The 18,290-nt window shown below is 33.3% G+C and overlaps 1 protein-coding gene across 2 annotated transcripts in view; it reads left to right on the top strand.

Moving 5' to 3' along the window:
• The window catches only part of NCAM2 (neural cell adhesion molecule 2), a 506,271-nt gene extending 500,744 nt beyond the window's left edge, over window positions 1–5,527 (top strand). For both annotated transcript variants that reach the window (XM_077756475.1, XM_077756477.1), the window contains 2 exons: window positions 1,535–1,654; window positions 4,577–5,527. In XM_077756475.1, coding sequence (XP_077612601.1) covers window positions 1,535–1,654; window positions 4,577–4,688 — 232 coding nt within the window. In that variant the 3' untranslated portion in view covers window positions 4,689–5,527. The remainder of the gene's footprint in view (window positions 1–1,534; window positions 1,655–4,576) is intronic.
• The last annotated feature ends 12,763 nt before the right edge of the window (window positions 5,528–18,290 follow it).

Below are 18,290 nucleotides of genomic sequence, written 5' to 3'. Positions count from 1 at the left end.
TTTAAAGTTTTTCCATGTCTTTGGGGCTTGATACCTCATTTCTCTTTACTGGTTAATAATATTCAAATGTATGGATGGATCACAATTCATTTATCTATTCACCCATTGAGAAACATCTTTGTTGTTTTCAATTTATAAAACTTCTATAACCATTCATGTGCATATTTTTGTGTGAGTCAAGATTTTCAATTTATTTGGGTAAATATGTTAGAGTATAGCTGTAGCATTGTACAGTAAGACCACGTGCCTGGATGAAAGACCCCTATCTCTCTCCTGAGGTTTTGTTTTTTTTTTTAACGTATGCCATAATTATAACCTGCATTATGAATGTGTTGTTTCTAATCTTTATATCTCACTGTACTCATTATCATCTCTAAATGCCTTCCTTATTTTTTTGTTCCTTTTTTGAGATATGAGATTTTGCAGTAAACTTTCTACTTTTCACAATTATGAACAATTACACGCACTCTCTTATTTGAAAAATCCAATGAAGATGGCCTGGATTTGAAGTTACAAGTGAAAACATCATGCATATATGTTATAATATTGTTTTTATTTGAACTATTTTCTTGAAAATGTAATATGTTAAGTCAATATCATATTGTAGTTAAAATCATTCATATAAATTCATAGAGGCATTTAAAACAATAAAACATAAATCTTACATTCCAAATTTTAATATAAAAGCAATGTCGCTGATGCTATATTTCAAATAAAAATTAAAACATATTGCTAGTTAGGAGGAAAAAGCTACTTCATGTCATAATTTTATTTAACAAAGTATTTTTTTATTTCCAAAAATAAACTGTACAATTGAATTTAAAATTTGGACTTTTATAAAAAAATTAACACAGTTTTGATGAGAAAAGGAATCTAGACAAAACGAAATTTCTTTTTTCTATTTCCTTCTGAGTGAAAATTACATGAGTGAGATGAATTTAAATGAAAAAAATTCTTAGTGATATTCTTTTTTTAATATTTTTGAGAGAGACAGAGAGCACAGGTGGGAGAATGGCAGAGAGAGAGAGGGAGACATAAAATCTGTAGCAGGTTCCAGACTCTGAACTGGCAGCACAGAGTCCATCACGAGGCTTGAACCCATGCACCCTGAGATCATGACCTGAGCTAAAGTTGGAGACCCAACCCACTGAACCATACAGGCACCCCCTATTTCTTTCTTTCTATTTGTTTAATGTTTATTTTTCAGAGAGAGGGTGCACATGGGAGGGAGAGAAAGAGAGATAGAGTAGGGGAGAGGCAAAGAGAGACAGGAAGACAGAATCCCAAGCAGGCTCGTCACCATCAGTGCAAAGTCCCATGCGGGGCTTGATCACATAAACTATGAGATCATGATCTGAGCCAAAGTCCTATGCTCAACCAAATGAACAACCCAGGGGCCCCTTAGTGGTATTATTAATATGACCATGTTGGATTTGAGGAAGGGATTAATTAGATATTCTTATCTATGTTTCATAATGCATATATTTTTATATTATATGAGTAATGTTGTTTGTTTGCTTGGTTATTTTTCCAGGAAAGATGGATCAAAAGAACCAATAGTGGAGATGAGAACAGAGGATGAAAGAATTACTAATCATGAGGATGGGAGCCCAGTAAATGAGCCAAATGAAACCACACCACTGACAGAACCTGAGTATGTAGCTTCAAATGCTTAATTATTTTTGGATAAATATTTATAAAATGGTAGCATATATTTACAATAATTCGTTTGTGGAAAATTATTTCTTTTTCAAAGAAAATACATGTGAATATTGAAAATCCCTTTTTTTTGAGACATTCCACATGAAAAATTTGTATCAATGCCAGAGAAAATCTACTGTTCAAACATATATTTATAATTTTATGGAAAAATGTCAAAAAGATGGAAGGTGTTGGAGTTGGAGTTTTTTACACTTAACTTACTTGTTAAGAAAGTCATACTTTCAAATGTGATTTTTACTGAAATAAAAATGTGTCAGGAAATTAGTCATTATTCTGAATATGACTATGACAATTTAAAATAAAAATTAATAGTGTGATATATACACACGTCTATATTATGAAGGAAGAATATTATTAGGAGTGGAAGAATTACTGTTAAATTGCCTATTATTTTAATATCTATATAGGAAATGGTGCTTGCTCTCCATTCAAGATTATATTATTTACTTTTTCTATACCCATCAGAATTCCATTATAACTACAGCAGGTATTCCAACTAAATTTTAAAAGTTGATGAACATGTGCAAAGATTATGTTCAGTCACATGAAAGTTAAAATGATTAGAGCCAAAAGTGTTATTAAGACGTGATAATAGTATTCTGTGGAATCCATCGAATACTAAAAAACCAGGACTATCATATTGTCCTTTAAATACTGCTCACCAAAATGACTTTTGAATTTTATTTTATTTATTTTCTTAAATGTTTATTTATTTTTGAGACAAAGAGAGACAGAGCTTGAGGTGAGATCATGACCTTAGCCTAAGTCAGACCCTTAACCAACTGAGTCACCCAGGTGCCCCTGAATTTTACTTCTTATAGCTCCCTTTTTCTTTACCAGCAAACATTCCCTTGCAGAGAAATTTGATTTAGGCTTCTCATCCTAAATCCGAAGATGAGTGTTGTCACAGGTGAAGAAAATACTTGTTTCAGAAATCCCTCCTCTCTATTCTCAAGAGGCTGAAATAATTACTATTTAGAGAAATACAAAGTACTACTCTGTAACTAAAATTTCAGCATAAATCCTCAGGTCATGTCAGTGACCACATTTAGAGATTATTGCCTTCTAAATTGAAGTTGACTTTTGTAGAGGCAGCTTTTATGTGGTGGGTTCTACAGTTTCTCCTTCAGAATTCAGATGTATTTCCAATGAAGCAGAATACTACACAGCAAAACAAAGTTCTATCTATTAATGAATACATTCAATGAGAGATTGGTGTGTGTAGAATCTGAGAGCTGTAAGAACTTACAGTGCTATAGAATACTGAGATAAATCACTATATTCTACTCCTGAAACCAATACTACACTATATGTTAACTAACTTGAATTTAAATAAAATCTCTGAAATAAATAAATAAATAGATAAATAAATAAAATCTTAAAACTGCAAAAAGAAATCCAGCTAAGACTTCTCTTACACATGACAGAGTATATTTTTGCAAAATTAAAACAAAAGCAAAACAAAAAATGTTTTAATAACTACTCTGATCCCCAATTATAGAAAAGAAATACTCAATATAAAAATAATAGAATTAATATATCTTTAAAAAACACATACATAAACATAAGTAGTGAAAATTAGATATGCAAAAATTCATCATCCAAGAACTAGTTGAAAACATTGGTTAATTACAAACTCTTACATAGTTCTTTAAGTATGAGTATACTAAGCATTATGCTAACCTCCCATCCACACTCTAAATTTCTCTATGTTTTGCTGCTAGAAATGACCCATTGTTTTATCTTTTATTGTCAATGTGTGCACTACTTGGGTATGGGAGAAGGGAAGAACTGTAAAAGCACTATTTACAATACACATAAAACAGCCTGCCCTAGTAGGTGCAAAGTAGAAGCTCTCTCATTCTCAGCAATGTGTCATAGTAGTTTTTACCTGTGACTTACTTTTGATTGGTTAGTTTACACATAATAGCATTGATCTTCCTCTTCTCATTCAAAAATATAAAAGAAATTATAAGTAAACCCCAGAGAAAATAGCATAGTAATAATGTTCACCATCCCACAAAATGGTGAGGTTACAATATAGAACCGAATTTGAATTTTTTTTTTTGATGTAGGATTATATTTTGTCAAGGGAGGGCATTTATCCTGAAAGCCATGTACATAAGGCATAATAGTAAACCAGTTCAAGACTGGTAGAAAAAACTATAAATCTAAAATCATTGTCATCACAGTAAGATTTGTGAAGCTATATTAATATTAAGAAATACTGGTTGTTATGTTTCATAGATTATAATTGAAAAAACTCTTAAAAATATGCTCATAAGTGATACAAAAATAATAAAAAATAATAGTGACAAGAGACCAATGAAAGAAAACAGATACAGTAAATGTAGAAAGTGAGAAAATGATGAGATATATTTATTTTCATTAAGTTCCAGGGAATAGAGCTAATTCACCCAGGTTTTGAAGTTTAGATATAACAATATGGCAGCAACTATTAATTGCTTTTATTAAAAAAAAACTTAGGTGCTAGTAACTCATCTAGCGGACATCTAAAAAAATTGGCTTTTTGAGATTGCAAACAATTGTATTTTTTGTATCAATAGGTGATTATCAAATCTAAGCCACCCTAATGTGAAAGTTTTGGTACATCTGAATCTGCAGGTATATTGTTTCTTTCATCATTCTGCAGTATGTCACATTTTTACAATACACAATATTGTCTAATTATTTACTTACTTTTCTATCAATGCGGTATCACTTGACCACATCTGATTTTTTTTCATTCTAGTAATTGTAGATATTTCCTTCTGTAAAACAGTAACAAATATGAAGGAATACTACTTAAATTGCCTTACAAAATGAAATTTGTTATTTTTCTGTTTCCTTCCAGGAAATTGCCTTTAAAAGAAGAAAATGGAAAAGAAGTCTTAAATCCAGAAACTATAGAAATTAAGGTTTCTAACGACATCATCCAATCAAAAGAAGATGACAGTAAAGCATAACAGATTACAGAGTCTTGAACAGCGCTACCAGGAGCATTTGGATTGCAGTGACCCTACGACCAAAACTATTCCATTGACCTTAATTTCTTGGGAAACTTCTAGCTTGGAATAGCTTGTACACATATACATATGATGAAATATTCCTGCCCATGGTTCATTACCTTTTGTTGTTGTCGTTGTTATTGTTGCTGTTTATTTTCTTATGAATTTCACCATTGAGACCTGACTGGCACCACCTCCTGGGTATCAGTTTGATTCTGTGATTCAAGTACTGCAATTTGTTATACAGCTGAAGTGCTCTGTTTCTTCAGAACTATATATTTCATCCAACAACCTCTCCAATACATAGGGGTTTAAGAAAATAAAAACAAAAGAAAACAAAATGTTTGTGAACTCAGTGTATAAGAAAGCCCTGCATGTTTTTAATCCCATCTTGGGCAAATAGAGTATTAAGGTGGATTTCAGTTTCAGATGAAAACAGTTAATAAAGGTTACACTTTTTATTAAGAGAATTTCAGGGAACTTGGGCTTGAAGGAGCCAGTTATCTTTAGCAGATATTAAAAATTGAGAGAAACTTTGGAAAATTCTTTTTAAGTTATAATTACAGTGCTATTTCAATGTTCATTTTTGGTAGTCTAAAGTGCCAGATTAAAATTGTTACCCATCTGAAAGAATATTACTTGTGTGTAAAATTAGATTAGAAGGATTCCACAAATCTCTTTATATATGCCATAATCACTCACTATGGATTACACAAAACAATAAATGTATTGCAAGTGAAAATAATATTGATTTCTGCCCTCAGCTTCAAATAAAGTAAATTGAAATGGTAACAATATCAATGTTGTCTTGATATATTTAGAAATCTGTGATTATCTTTTGCTTTTTAAATGATTTTATCAAAACACAAGTCATTAGTGTTCAAATACTTTAATCTCAGATACATTTTTGACCATGATTTTAAATAATCTTTGTTTAAAACTTCATTTTCCAAATGTTAGAGGTCAGTCATTAAATGTAATTGGCTAATGGAAATCAAAATCCTTAGTGATTAAGTTAAGAAGAAATTAACATTTAAACATGCCATACAAGTGTCCATGATAACCGACTGAATTGTCACTATCTGTTTTTCTTCCGGATGCTGTAGCTAGAAGTCATTTAAGATTTTGATAAACAACTTTGGTTGGAGAAATTTCTTGGCTATTCAACACAAATTTCTAACATTACTTGTTAGGGCCTATACCAGAATAAAATATTTATTAACTTCCAAGCTATGCAAACTCCCAGAGGTAAAAGCCTGAAACGTGATTTTCACTTATACGGGAAGTAAAATAAATGTATTTATGATTATAAATATACATACCAGTTGGGAGCAGGTTTTAGATTATTTCTTACCCTAGAGAGCCAAAGGTTTCTTTAGGTCCCATTACATTCATAATCTTTAGTGTTTCAGATGGTATTATAGCTCAGATCCTGACTAGTTGGGGAACATGTACCAGTAAAACATTGCAGGAACATTTTCCCAGTGAGGAGTAACCTACTTAGCCTGTCTCTCTATAGTAATAATTTGATGAATATTAAGCATAACATTAATGCTACCCATGGACACGTCTATTTCCAAAGTGTTTGAAACTGGCAGCAAGGAGAGACAACGAAATAATTTTACAAAACTTTAGTTATCAACAGGACAGAACGTGCCCATCTGCATGTTCTCGCACTAAATCTCCAGTGTCGTTAGCATAATTCACAAGATTACAGTGCAGGAAACTCTCCTAGCTACTTTTTTCTGGCATATTTTGAAGAAAAGAAATTCCTGTGTCTACCTAGGAATCTGAGTAGAAATTATCCAACTGGTCTTTTAATGGATTTGACTGCTGTTATTTAAGTTATGTTTGTCTAATCACCTATTTGCTTTATCTGTTTTTCTCCCCTTTTGTACCAATGTGCTATAACTAGTCAAAATACTTGAATTTGTTTGTGCAAAGTAAACAGGCTTAATAAAGTGTCCAGGAAGCAATAGCCATGAACGCTGATTTTTCCTGGATAGGGCTACGTGGTTTTAAACTAATAATGGCAAAAGACTTAGAAAACCTGGGAAACCTGTTTCGCATGTTTACTGTTATTATATCTGTGCTATACTTCAAGAGCAGAGAAATCATAATAAAGAACAAATATTTTTGTGTTTCCTCAACCTGGAAGTTCCGTTTCTCTCATTTCTTTGGACTTTCAATGTAAAGCAATTTACTTAAATATTTCTTTTATATAAATATATATATATATACATATACATATATATGCTGTTAAATTTCTTGCCACTAATGTGGAATAATGATCTGAAGTTAGCAGATAATTTGAAACTAATTGTAGACAGATTGTTTCAAGTGCACTGTTTCAGTTCTCTGAGTGGTCCTTATCTCTTGTCCTTGAAATCTATGCCATGCAGGAGCAAGGCAATACTGTGATAAAAACAATTTTTTAACATTTCAATGGAATGCTCCAACTTACTCTATTTGTAAAAGTTTCCAAATAAGCGATGCTTGTAGTAAATTGTAAAATATGAGTAGAACTGAAATAATCTGTTCTTATTTTTCATTCTTATTCTAGATTAAACATACCATATTACTGTATAAATGTTATTTTTACTGTCTGAGAGTACTCTTAAATAAAATGTATAAAATGTCAAAGAAGTTGAGTGAATAAAAGTAGGGTTAAATAGTCAGAACCCTAATCTACTTTAAATAAAGAAGAAAATATCACTGAAAATATTGGTATTTCTTGTTAGGTTGGGTGCAATTAGACAATGACAATCTATATTCAACAACATGTAAGAAGGGACAGTAATATCATCATTTTGATGTGTTTTGACTTTAAAACTGGCACAAACAGAGGTGTCGCCATATTTTACAATGATCTGCAAAAGAATTTAAGAATTGTGACTTCTAAAGAGTTATTTATTATTTTTGTAGATTGACTTATTGCCATTTTATTGATGCTAACGTCTAACATTAATGTAATGTTTCTCAAAGTTTCCCTTATTTTATTATTAATACCTACAAAAGCATTTTTCAAAGACTATTTGATCCAGTGAAGTTTACATGAATTTTAGTCTTTGATTTAAACATTTATATAATGGGATTTTATTGATCAAATTATTTATTTGAGTGCCAATAATTAATTGTAACTTTATAATCATACCTTTATTTTATGCTTCTTATTTAAATAATTAAGATATATTTGTGCCTTTGGATTAGCATGACATTCTACTTTATTAAAAGAAAAAAAAACAACTGCTATCTTTATTGATATATATTTTGCTCATATCTGTGACACTTAAATTGTACTGTCTTATTTACATTTAGTCAAGAAGCTCAATTCAAATGACTTTACTTAAGTACAAATTCTAAGTATAACAAATTATACTGTGTAACTTATTTCCATTCATGACAAAACAATTGATGCACACAAAATATATTTCATTTTGTCTGTACTATTGTTCTAAATAATAAATACATTCCAGATATTGTTAAAATTGTGTTTTACCGCTTGTAAGACAGACAACAAATGACTTTTTAAGATAAGATCAATGATTTTAGTATCACTTGGGTCTACATTATCCTGTTGTATATTTGTTTGTGGATGATAGATCATCCTTTATTGCTGATGATAAGATAATCACTGATAAAAAATATCTACAACTGATTTGATAGAAAGAATACTCTCCATTACTTAATTTAAGAAATATTGGAATAGCATATTATATTCACTTACTAAAGCTACGATGGTCTTTTTCATGAAGACAAATGTGAATGCTAAATTTCAATTGCTCATGGAGTTCTTCTCCAATCATTTCCAGAGTGCTTACTTGACAAACTTTATGAGTACAAGAAGATATTTTTTAAATGAATTGTTTGCATTATTTATCTTTAGAGAGGAAAAATTAGCAATTTCTTATTAATTCTCTGAAGCATTATTACATTGTCTCTCACACTGCAACTGCATCTGGAAGTATTAGTGTATCCTAAAAGTAAACTGTGGAAGGTCACGGAAATGAAGTACTTCAATCCTAAAATGAAAATCCTTCAAGAAAGTATTCTACTCATGGTCTTAGTCACGTTCTGAGATGAAGCAATTATATGTGTAAATGGGAAACTTATGAAAGAGCCTAGATGTAGTACTTGCTGAACAAATAGAATTTCCAGGTCCTTGTCCCTTTTCTAAAAATTGCATTTACTTACGTAAATGCAGCTGTTTAACAACATTATACAAAATGCTAATAGATTAATTATTTCCCCTCATAAAATTTTATATTATATATAAAGCTTAAAATTTATTTGATAACACATTTAATATTCTTAAAAATGGCTTGTTATTCACTATATAATTTTATCAATAGCTTAAATACTTTAGCTGATAACACTACTTCAATTTTTTTTATATAATTTTCAGGATTTGGTCCACATCATGTTCCTAATTATGAATGTAAAAACTGCTTATGTAAATTCAGTGCTGCCACTTTTCTTTTCTAAAATGAAAACATAAAACACACTAAAAGTAGAATCTGGTTTCAGTCTTCCTTGGGAAATAAGAAGCAGCGTAACTCGGAGCACTTCAGATCACAGCCAGGCGTAGAGGAACAAAGACTGAGAGGATCCAGAAAGGCAAACTGAACTACATTTGAGATAGATCAGAAGGGCATTAGTGGGGGAAGGGCTGAACCAGAGACTAGGGACACTGCTTAGATAAAAATTAAGGCCAATTATACTAATGCAAACAGAAAACATAGTGAAATCCAGAGGAGAAAATGTTAACATAGACAGAATCTAAGATTCAATTTTGCAGATAGGATTTTTTTTGAGAACCATATGCATTATATAAAATAAATGGTACTGTTAAGAGCAAATATATTTGTTCCAATTCTTAAAGGAATGTTCATGGTTTAGCATTTTTGCCTCTAAACTCTCTTAGGAATATGTGAACTTCTTAGAAATAAAGGTTAAAAAAGCTTTCTTTTTCCTCTTGGTGTATGAATTCTATGCTGTGTTCAGTATGCATTAAAACATATAATTATTTTCTTTAACATATATATCCATTCAAATTCTATACTCTTAAGTTAGCTACCACAAAGTTTTCTTATTGTTTCAATATGGTATGTCCCTATGAAATGCTGTATATATGTGTCTAAACTGTAAAAATTATACTGCAAATGTTGAAGTTTTGTATTTATGAGAGACATTGAAAGTATGGCTTACAGTATATCAAAATTGTCACTCTTCACCATTTGTATATTAATAGTAAAGATACTTTTACTTTAATAAAGTGTTGCATTTATGTTTATTTTGAATAATATCTCTGCAGTGAGTGAGCTTATGACTTGACAAATATTTTCATTTTTTTTTAAATTTCCAAATCTATCTCTATTTATTCAAAGAGAAAAGAAAATGCTTTCTGCCACTTTGCTTTACCCTGAGTCCTGATATTTTGGTAATAAATAGTCGGTAACGGCTGTTATCAAAATGCGATCCCCGGACCAGCAGCATTAGCAGCACCTGAGAATTTGTTAGTAATAAATGGAAGTTTCTGGATCCCACTACACACAGCCTAAATCAGAAGAATCTGGGAGAGGCTGTGGGAGTTTATGTTTTAACAAAACTCCCTGGTGATTCTGATGCACACAGAGATCTGAGGTTCAGTAGGTTGGAGACACATTTTGAGTGACAAACTAGAAGTTAATAACTTCTAGTTCTTTTGGGAATTTTATTTCTCATTACTATATAGATTATCTACTTGCAGGGTTTCATGCGTCATAAAAGAAGCAAAGCTAATCATTCCTCACATACTTCTATAAGGTGTTTTCATTTTTTTGATCAGTGTAAAGTTCAACTTATTCTTAAATGAAAAAAAAAGGTAAATATCAGGTTTTCACAAGGGAGCAATTTTTAATATAAGCCTTACAAATACCACAAAGTACATACACATATAGAATAAAAATCATCAAGTAGGTGGTCAAAAGTGGAAAAAATCATTAAATAGGTGGATATTGTGCTTGTCCTGGTAGTGTCCTATATTTAATTAAAAGAACAATGATAATAAATACAAAATATACCATGAGAAAGAGACTGAAACGAAGTCTCTGATATATGATAGAAATGGATCACATAACTTTGTTAGCCTTTTAGATACTTCTTCTATTTCTTTCTAACATAAGCCCTTGCCTACTATAATTCTTTTTATTTATAATATAGGTAAAGAATGTGTGTCTCCTAAGATTCATGTCATATATGGAATCATCACTTTAAATAGTGTTTTAAATTTAATTAACTTTTTTGAATGAAGTTTCAACACACAAGTTAGAATGTTCTCAAATCATAAATAATGCTTTCTATTTTATGTGAAGTGGCTTATATACGCGTACTTGTCCTTGGCATAACTTTGTTCTCCAAAACAAAATACACATGTTTGGGTATTTTAACTTTCCTGGATAACTTTACTTCCCTTTCTCAGACAGAATTTTTTGCAAGGGGCATTTTGGAGGCAGCTGTACTATTGTACTAGAATAACATTAAATTTGATCAAAATTTAATTTACTCTGTCTTTTTATTAATCTAGCAGACTATGAAGGCAGAGGTTTCCAGTATTAAGATATCTAATATTTGGGGGGAGAAGACTCAGCTGATGATCCATTTCATATCAATGTCTCTTCATCCACCTCCAATATCCACATTCCCTTCTAGATCACTTTATCTTCCATTACCCGCCATAGCACAAGCATGAACCATGTCTGAAACTGACCTGACAAAACTGACATATACAAAAAAAGGAGTGATTGCCAAAATCAGGTGAATCATACCGAGAACTGAACAACTACAAACATTCTTAGAAGAGTCATTTTATGAAAGGAGGGTTGTAGAAGGAAGACGTGATGTCCCCGCTTATGAAAGGGGATGGAACATGTAGTGAAGATCACTCAGTGGGGTTTGGGGAAGCCTCACCATGTGAAGCTCTTCTGCCAATTGAAATGGAAACACCCCTCTGAAGAGAATAAATAAAATTTTCACTAATTCCAAAACCAAGAGACCCACATCTCTATTCACCAGAGAAAACTATGAGAGAAGAATGTCCCACAAAGTTGCAGAATGGGGATACTTAAGTAATATTAAACAATATATAGAAGCCAGATATTGGAAATAGAATATGCCTGGGCTCACATTCCAATTCTACAACATATTGCTAGCTCTGAACATAAGCAATTCATATAAAAATTTTAACCTTGATTTCTTCATCTATAAAAGATGGTTCTAAAGTGAATAATATCCATTTCTAAGAGTTGATGTAAAGCTTTATTGAGATAATGTTTATAAAATTTCTTATGCAGTGTCTACCACACAAAATATCAATAGGTGGTGGCCATGATTATCTTTGTATGTGTCGTATTTCAACACTGATTTTCTTTTCTTTGAGAGAGAGAGAATGCAGGCAGAGTAAGGGCAGAGAAAGAGGGGAAAGAGAATCAATCCTAAGTAGGCTCTGGACTGTCAGCACAGAGCCCAATGCAGGGCACAAATGCATTAACCATGAAATCATGACGTGAGCCAAAATCAAGAGTCAGACACTTTAACGGACTGAGCCACCTAGGCGCCCCTCAACACTAATTCTAATAAATTGGGTTATGCAACTACTTCCTATCATTTAGAGAGTGACCACAAATAAATCATTTCCTGATTCATTAAATTATTTATGAACAGGTTAAATTTGAGTCGCTGAAAAAGTTGAAAGCATTATTTTTCATTTCATTACTTCTACTTCTGTTTTAATTATTTTTGACTGAATAACAAATCAAGACAATGTATAATGGCTTAAACCATCAAAAATATATTATTTTTCATGACCATATCTATTAATTTAATTCAGCTGTGTGATTATTTTACTCCATATGGTATAGCTGAGTTCACTTGTGTTGCTACTGGTTTTTAAGGGGAAACATTACAAACAGAAGCCTTGGTGTATATGGACTCTGTTTGCATCACACTTGGAATATTTAACTGGTGAATAAACATATAGGCAATGTGTGACCATAATGGGGTGTGTCAAGAGCATGATGTATTTGAGCAGCATTCATGTTATAAGTATGAGACATCCTCCTTCTGTTTCCTATGTTTCACATCTTTTCCACATGCAAAATTTACTCATCCCCTTCCCAAGATTTCCAGAGTCTGATTTCATTATGTTAAGAGAATCAAGCTTAAATTTCAGACCTAATTCAATTAAATAAATTTGAGGTGTTAATAAGACTCCTCACAAATTTTGTCCTGGGTACACTTTTTCATTGCAGAGCCCTGGGCCCTCAAAAGACAATTTAAGGGCCCCCAGAAATCTCTAGACAAATGTGACACATGGGCAGTAAAATAACAACTGACATTGACATTTAAAATAAAGAAGGAGGAAATACAAGAATTCAACAATTACGTGTCTATGGAAATTTTGAAATCCAGCCAATCAAACATTACCAGTTCCCCTGTCTCCAGCATAAGGCACTTGCCTGGACTTGGGTCCAGTTCTACTCTCCCTGGAAATGGTCACTAAATCCACGACTCTCAGGGACTCTTAAGATAACTCTTTGAGGTATTCATCCTTTTCTGTAGGAAATTGTGTGTCATTGTAGCTGAGTACATTTATTTTCTTGTTATCTAGCCAGATATATCTAACACTTAGTAATGTATTTTAATTTAAACCAAGTCCCATTAAGTTCAAACTGATATAACTGCTTTAAAAACTGTGAGGCTTTTTATGTATCAAATTATAACTACTACACTAGACAAAATCCACCTTCTCAAATCTCTTTAAGGCAGTCACCTCTCTATGTTGGGTTACAAATTGAGGCATAATTGAATACTGCCCTTAAGTTTCTTAAAAATCCATTTGCTTAATTAAGAAAGTTTACTAGCACCTCCCTAAGTTTCTTTTTATTTTAATTTTTTAAAAAAATTAATGTTTGTTTTTGAGAGAGAGAGAGACAAAGCACGGGCAGGGGAGGGGCAGAGAGAGAGGGAGACACAGAATCCAAAGCAGGCTCCAGCCTCTGAGCTAGCTGTCAGCACAGAGCCTGATACAGGGCTCAAACTCATGAACTGTGAGATCACAACCTGAGCCAAAGTCAGATGCTTAAGCAACCGAGCCACACAGTCACCCTACACTTCCCTAAGATTTTATGTGACCTAAACAAAGGATACCATTATTGTGATTTTTGACCTCAAGATTATATTTTACTCACAATAGCCTAATTTGTTACTTATCCTTATGCCATTTTTTATTTTGAGAACTTTTCGACAGCTATAAGTGTGGGAAGGAGGGAGTAAGTCTTGGGTAAAATTTAATTCCTCTAAATTCTCCTTAAAATTTGAGCATATATCTTGTTAGCACATCTGTCTCTTGAAAGATTTTATCATACTTGAGAAGAAAAAAAGAGACAGTTACCAAGTTCAGTATGCTGCCTGGAAATCTCCTTAGATCCACAAACTCATTAGATACATTTTCTGTTTTCCATTTTATCACAGGTAACAGTTTCCCTAATCATTCTGTCTGTTGAAACTTGGTTATCTTTGTTCCAGTCTGTAATAGCAACAGTTCTAGTGTACTTCACAGTCTCCTTACCCAGTTCTGTAGTTCCTATCCAGTCACAAAGTTAAGGAAGAACTTTCAGGTTTTGTTCCAATAGTAACTCACTTGCAGGTACAACTGTTGTGACACTGGAGCCCCTGGGTGGCTTAGTCGGTTAAGCGTCATGATCTCGTGGTTGGTGGGTTTGAGCCCCGCGTCAGGCTCTGTGCTGACTGCCAGCTCGGAGCCTGTTTGAGTCTGTGACTCCCTCTCTCTCTGACCCTCCCCTGCTCACGCTGTCTCTCTCTCTCTCTCCTAGAAATAAACAAAACAAAACAAGACAAAACAAACAAACAAACAAAACACAACTGTTGTGACATTAATCTGAGTTGTATTGTTTCCTATTGCTGCTGCAAGAAATTACAAGGAAATTGATAACCACAAAAACAAAACAAAACAAAACACTAATCGTTAATCCACTGATGTACAGGTTAGCCTCCGATATGGGCTTCACTGATTATGATAGCTTGATGGCTTCTAGAATGTCTAAGTCAGTTCAAGCTACTATAACATGTTACCAAAGTATCCATGGCTTAAACATTGGCTCCTTACAGTTCTGGAAGCTGGAAGTCTGATATTAGAGTGCCAGGAAGGATGGGGTCTTGTTAAAAGCCCTCTTCCTGGTGATGTCCTCACATGGCCGTTCCTTGGTGTGTAAAAGAAGAAAGAGAAAGAGATGGAAAGAAAAGAAGAACAGGGGAAGGTCTCAATTATAATTGTCTTTTTATGAAGGCATAAACATCATGAAGGCTTGACTCTCATGACCTAATCTAACGATAATGACCTCCCACTGCCTCACCTCCAAATACCATCACATTGAGGATGAGAGATTCAGCATGTACATTTGAGGGGGACAGAAACATTCAGTTCATAGCCTGAGGGTTGCCAATATTCCTTGACGCACAGTAACCTTCCATCTACAAAGCCAGCCGTTGAGTAACTCAGACCTCTGTTTTTATCAACATGCCTTCTCTGTCTGACCCACGCTCTGATTCCCTATTTCTTGTTAAAAAGCTCAGAGATCATATTGAGTCCACCTGGCTATTCCAACATTATCTTCCCTTCTCGTCATTCCTAACTTACTCAAATATGCACAGCTTCTTTTCTTTTCTTTCTTTCTTTTTTTTTTTTTTTNCAGGTAAGGCAATATGTTTGCAGATTTCAGGGGTTAGGACCTGGGCACCCTTTGGGAGCTATTATTCTGCCCACCAGTCTACATTATAAACCATTGCCAAATATAATGGCTAAGTAACTACACTTTATTATATTATGTTTTTTTGTGTCTTGACTTAGTTCAATTTGATGGTCTTTTGCCCTGTTGATGTGCACAGGTCAGTTACACAGCTACCTTTGCCTGGAATCTCAGGGGAAACTAGAATGTGGAAAAGGGCTTCTCACCATCTAGTTCTTTCTGCACAGAACCTCGTGCAGTCCAAGACAAAGTTCTTAAAGAGTATGGTGAATAGCTTTCAAAAGGGAGTTTTTCAGGAGTACAAATTCCAGTGTGCAAGTATTTATCATGCCTCTGTTTGCACTCCTTTTTAATATGACATTAGTATCCAAACATTGTGCTCACCCAGTCACTGTGAGAAGATTTCATCAAGAGGCATGACGGATTGGCAGTGACCAATAAAATATATCATACTAAGCAGTGAAATGTCTCAAAATATTAAAGTTGCAATACTTAGGAAGAGGTTTTACACTCAGAAAATAACAGTGAACAAAATAAATAATAGAGTTTATATAGATACTAGACACCTCATGGTTAATTCCATTATTTTAAAAAAATGTTTATTTATTTTTGAGAGACAGAAGCAGGGCATGAATAGGGGAGAGGCAGATAGAGGGGGGAACAAAGAATCTGAAGCAGGCTCTAGGTCCTGAGCTGTCAGCACAGAGCCTGAGATAGGGCTCAAACCCACAAACCATGAGATCATGACCTGAGCTCAAGTCTGTTGCCCAACCAACTGAGCTCCCAGGTGCTCCAATTCTCATTATTTTTATAACTAAAATTCTGATCAACAGAAAGATAAAATGATTTTACTTGGCTTAATATATCTGAGAAGGGAAAGAAACAAGATTCAAATGCAGGTCAAGTCACTTCTATTCAGATTTTTTCCATTAAGCATCACATATCAAGAAACAATATATATTAATAATATGCTTAAAATTAATGTCAGAGGCACTTAGGTGGCTCAGTTAAGTGTCCCACGTCAGCTCAAGTCATGATCTCGTGGTTTGTGAGTTCGAGGCCCTCATTGGATTCTGTGCTGACAGTGGGAAGCCTGCCTGGGATTCTCTCTTTCCTTCTCTCTCTCTGCCCCTCCCCCACTTGTGTGTGCACATGCAGGCGACCCGCCCTTTTCAAAATAAGTTAATTAATTAAATTAAAAAATAATCTCTGAATATAACTGGTTTAAATCAACATCTTTAGCTACACTCTCCATCTATACAGTAGATTTGGCAATAAGGCAATATTACTATTTACATAACTTTAAAATATACATGCTGATGATATATTAAGTGTAAGAAATAAAATATGTATAGTCTAGAAAATATAAGGAACAACGATACAGAATACATATTAAAGCTTGGATATTTAAAATTCAGAGAAAAATTTATCAACCTCAAATAAAATTGATTTGAATAATCACCTATCTTGTTTTTACACCAGAGTTGTAAGGAAGATTCAAAGTCTAACTTAAAAGTCTAAGAATGTTTTAAAAACTGACTAAAAAATAATTAGTAATTAAAAAAATAAGTAATATTTTATTTTATTTCTATTTTTTAAAAAAAATTTAATGCTTTTATTTATTTCTGAGAGAGAGAGAGAGAGAGACGGCGTGAGCAGGGTAGGGTCAGAGAGAGAGGGAGACACAGAATCTGAAGCAGGCGCCAGGCTCTGAGCTGGCAGTCAGCACAGAGCCCGACGCGGGGCTCGAACCCACGAACCGCGAGATCATGACCTAAGCGAAAGTCGGATGCTCAACCGACTAAGCCACCCAGGCGCCCCTGGCTCAACTACTTTTAAATGTATTGAAACATATTATGACACAAAATGCCACCTATCCTGGCAAATATTCTTCTAAGCTTGCAAAGAATGTGTTGGGTGCTGCATTTTTGTGGAATAGTCTATGAGTATCAATTATGTCAATTTGGTTGATAATACTGTGTAAGAGTTCTATATCCTTACTGATTATCTGTCTCTTGGTTCTATCCATTACTCACAGAATGGTATTAAAATCTGCAGTTACAGCTGTGAATTTGTCTATTTCTCTTTGCAGTTCTATCAGTTTCTGCTGCTTTTGTTTTGAAGCTTGTTATTAAATACAGAATTATTTAGGATTGTTATGTCTTCATGATGAATTGGGTCCTTTATCATTATGAAAAGATACTACTTACTTATCCCTCATAAAATTCTCTGTTCTGAAATCTGCTTTGTCTGATATTAAGATAGACACTATACTGCTACCAATGAAAGGAATGATCAGCATGAATAATGCAGCAGTAAACATGGTAGTTGTGATATCTTTTTGATATCGTGTTTTCATTTCCTTGGGATATTTACCCAGAAGTGGAATTGTTGAGTCACATAGTAGTTCTATGTCTCATTTTTTGAGGAATGTTTATACTGTTTACATGATGGCTATATTCATTTCCATTCCCACCAACAGTGCACAAATGTTCCCTCTTCTCTACATACTTGTCAACACTTGTTATCTCTTGTCTTCTTGGTTATAGCCATTCTAAGACGTGTGAGGTGATATCTCATTGTAGTTTTGATTTCCATTTCCCTGATGATTTGTGATGTTGAGCATCTTTTCATGTACCTGTTACCCATTTGTTTGTCTTCTTTGGAGATATGTCTATTCGGTTTCTGCACCCATTTTTAATCAGATTGTTTGTTTTTGTTCTTGAGTTGTATGATCCAAAATATGGAAGCAACT

This window comes from Crocuta crocuta, unplaced genomic scaffold, assembly GCF_008692635.1.
Source record: "Crocuta crocuta isolate KB4526 unplaced genomic scaffold, BGI_CrCroc_1.0 scaffold378, whole genome shotgun sequence".
Taxonomy (NCBI): domain Eukaryota; kingdom Metazoa; phylum Chordata; class Mammalia; order Carnivora; family Hyaenidae; genus Crocuta; species Crocuta crocuta.
This window is presented reverse-complemented; position numbering and strand designations above follow the sequence as displayed.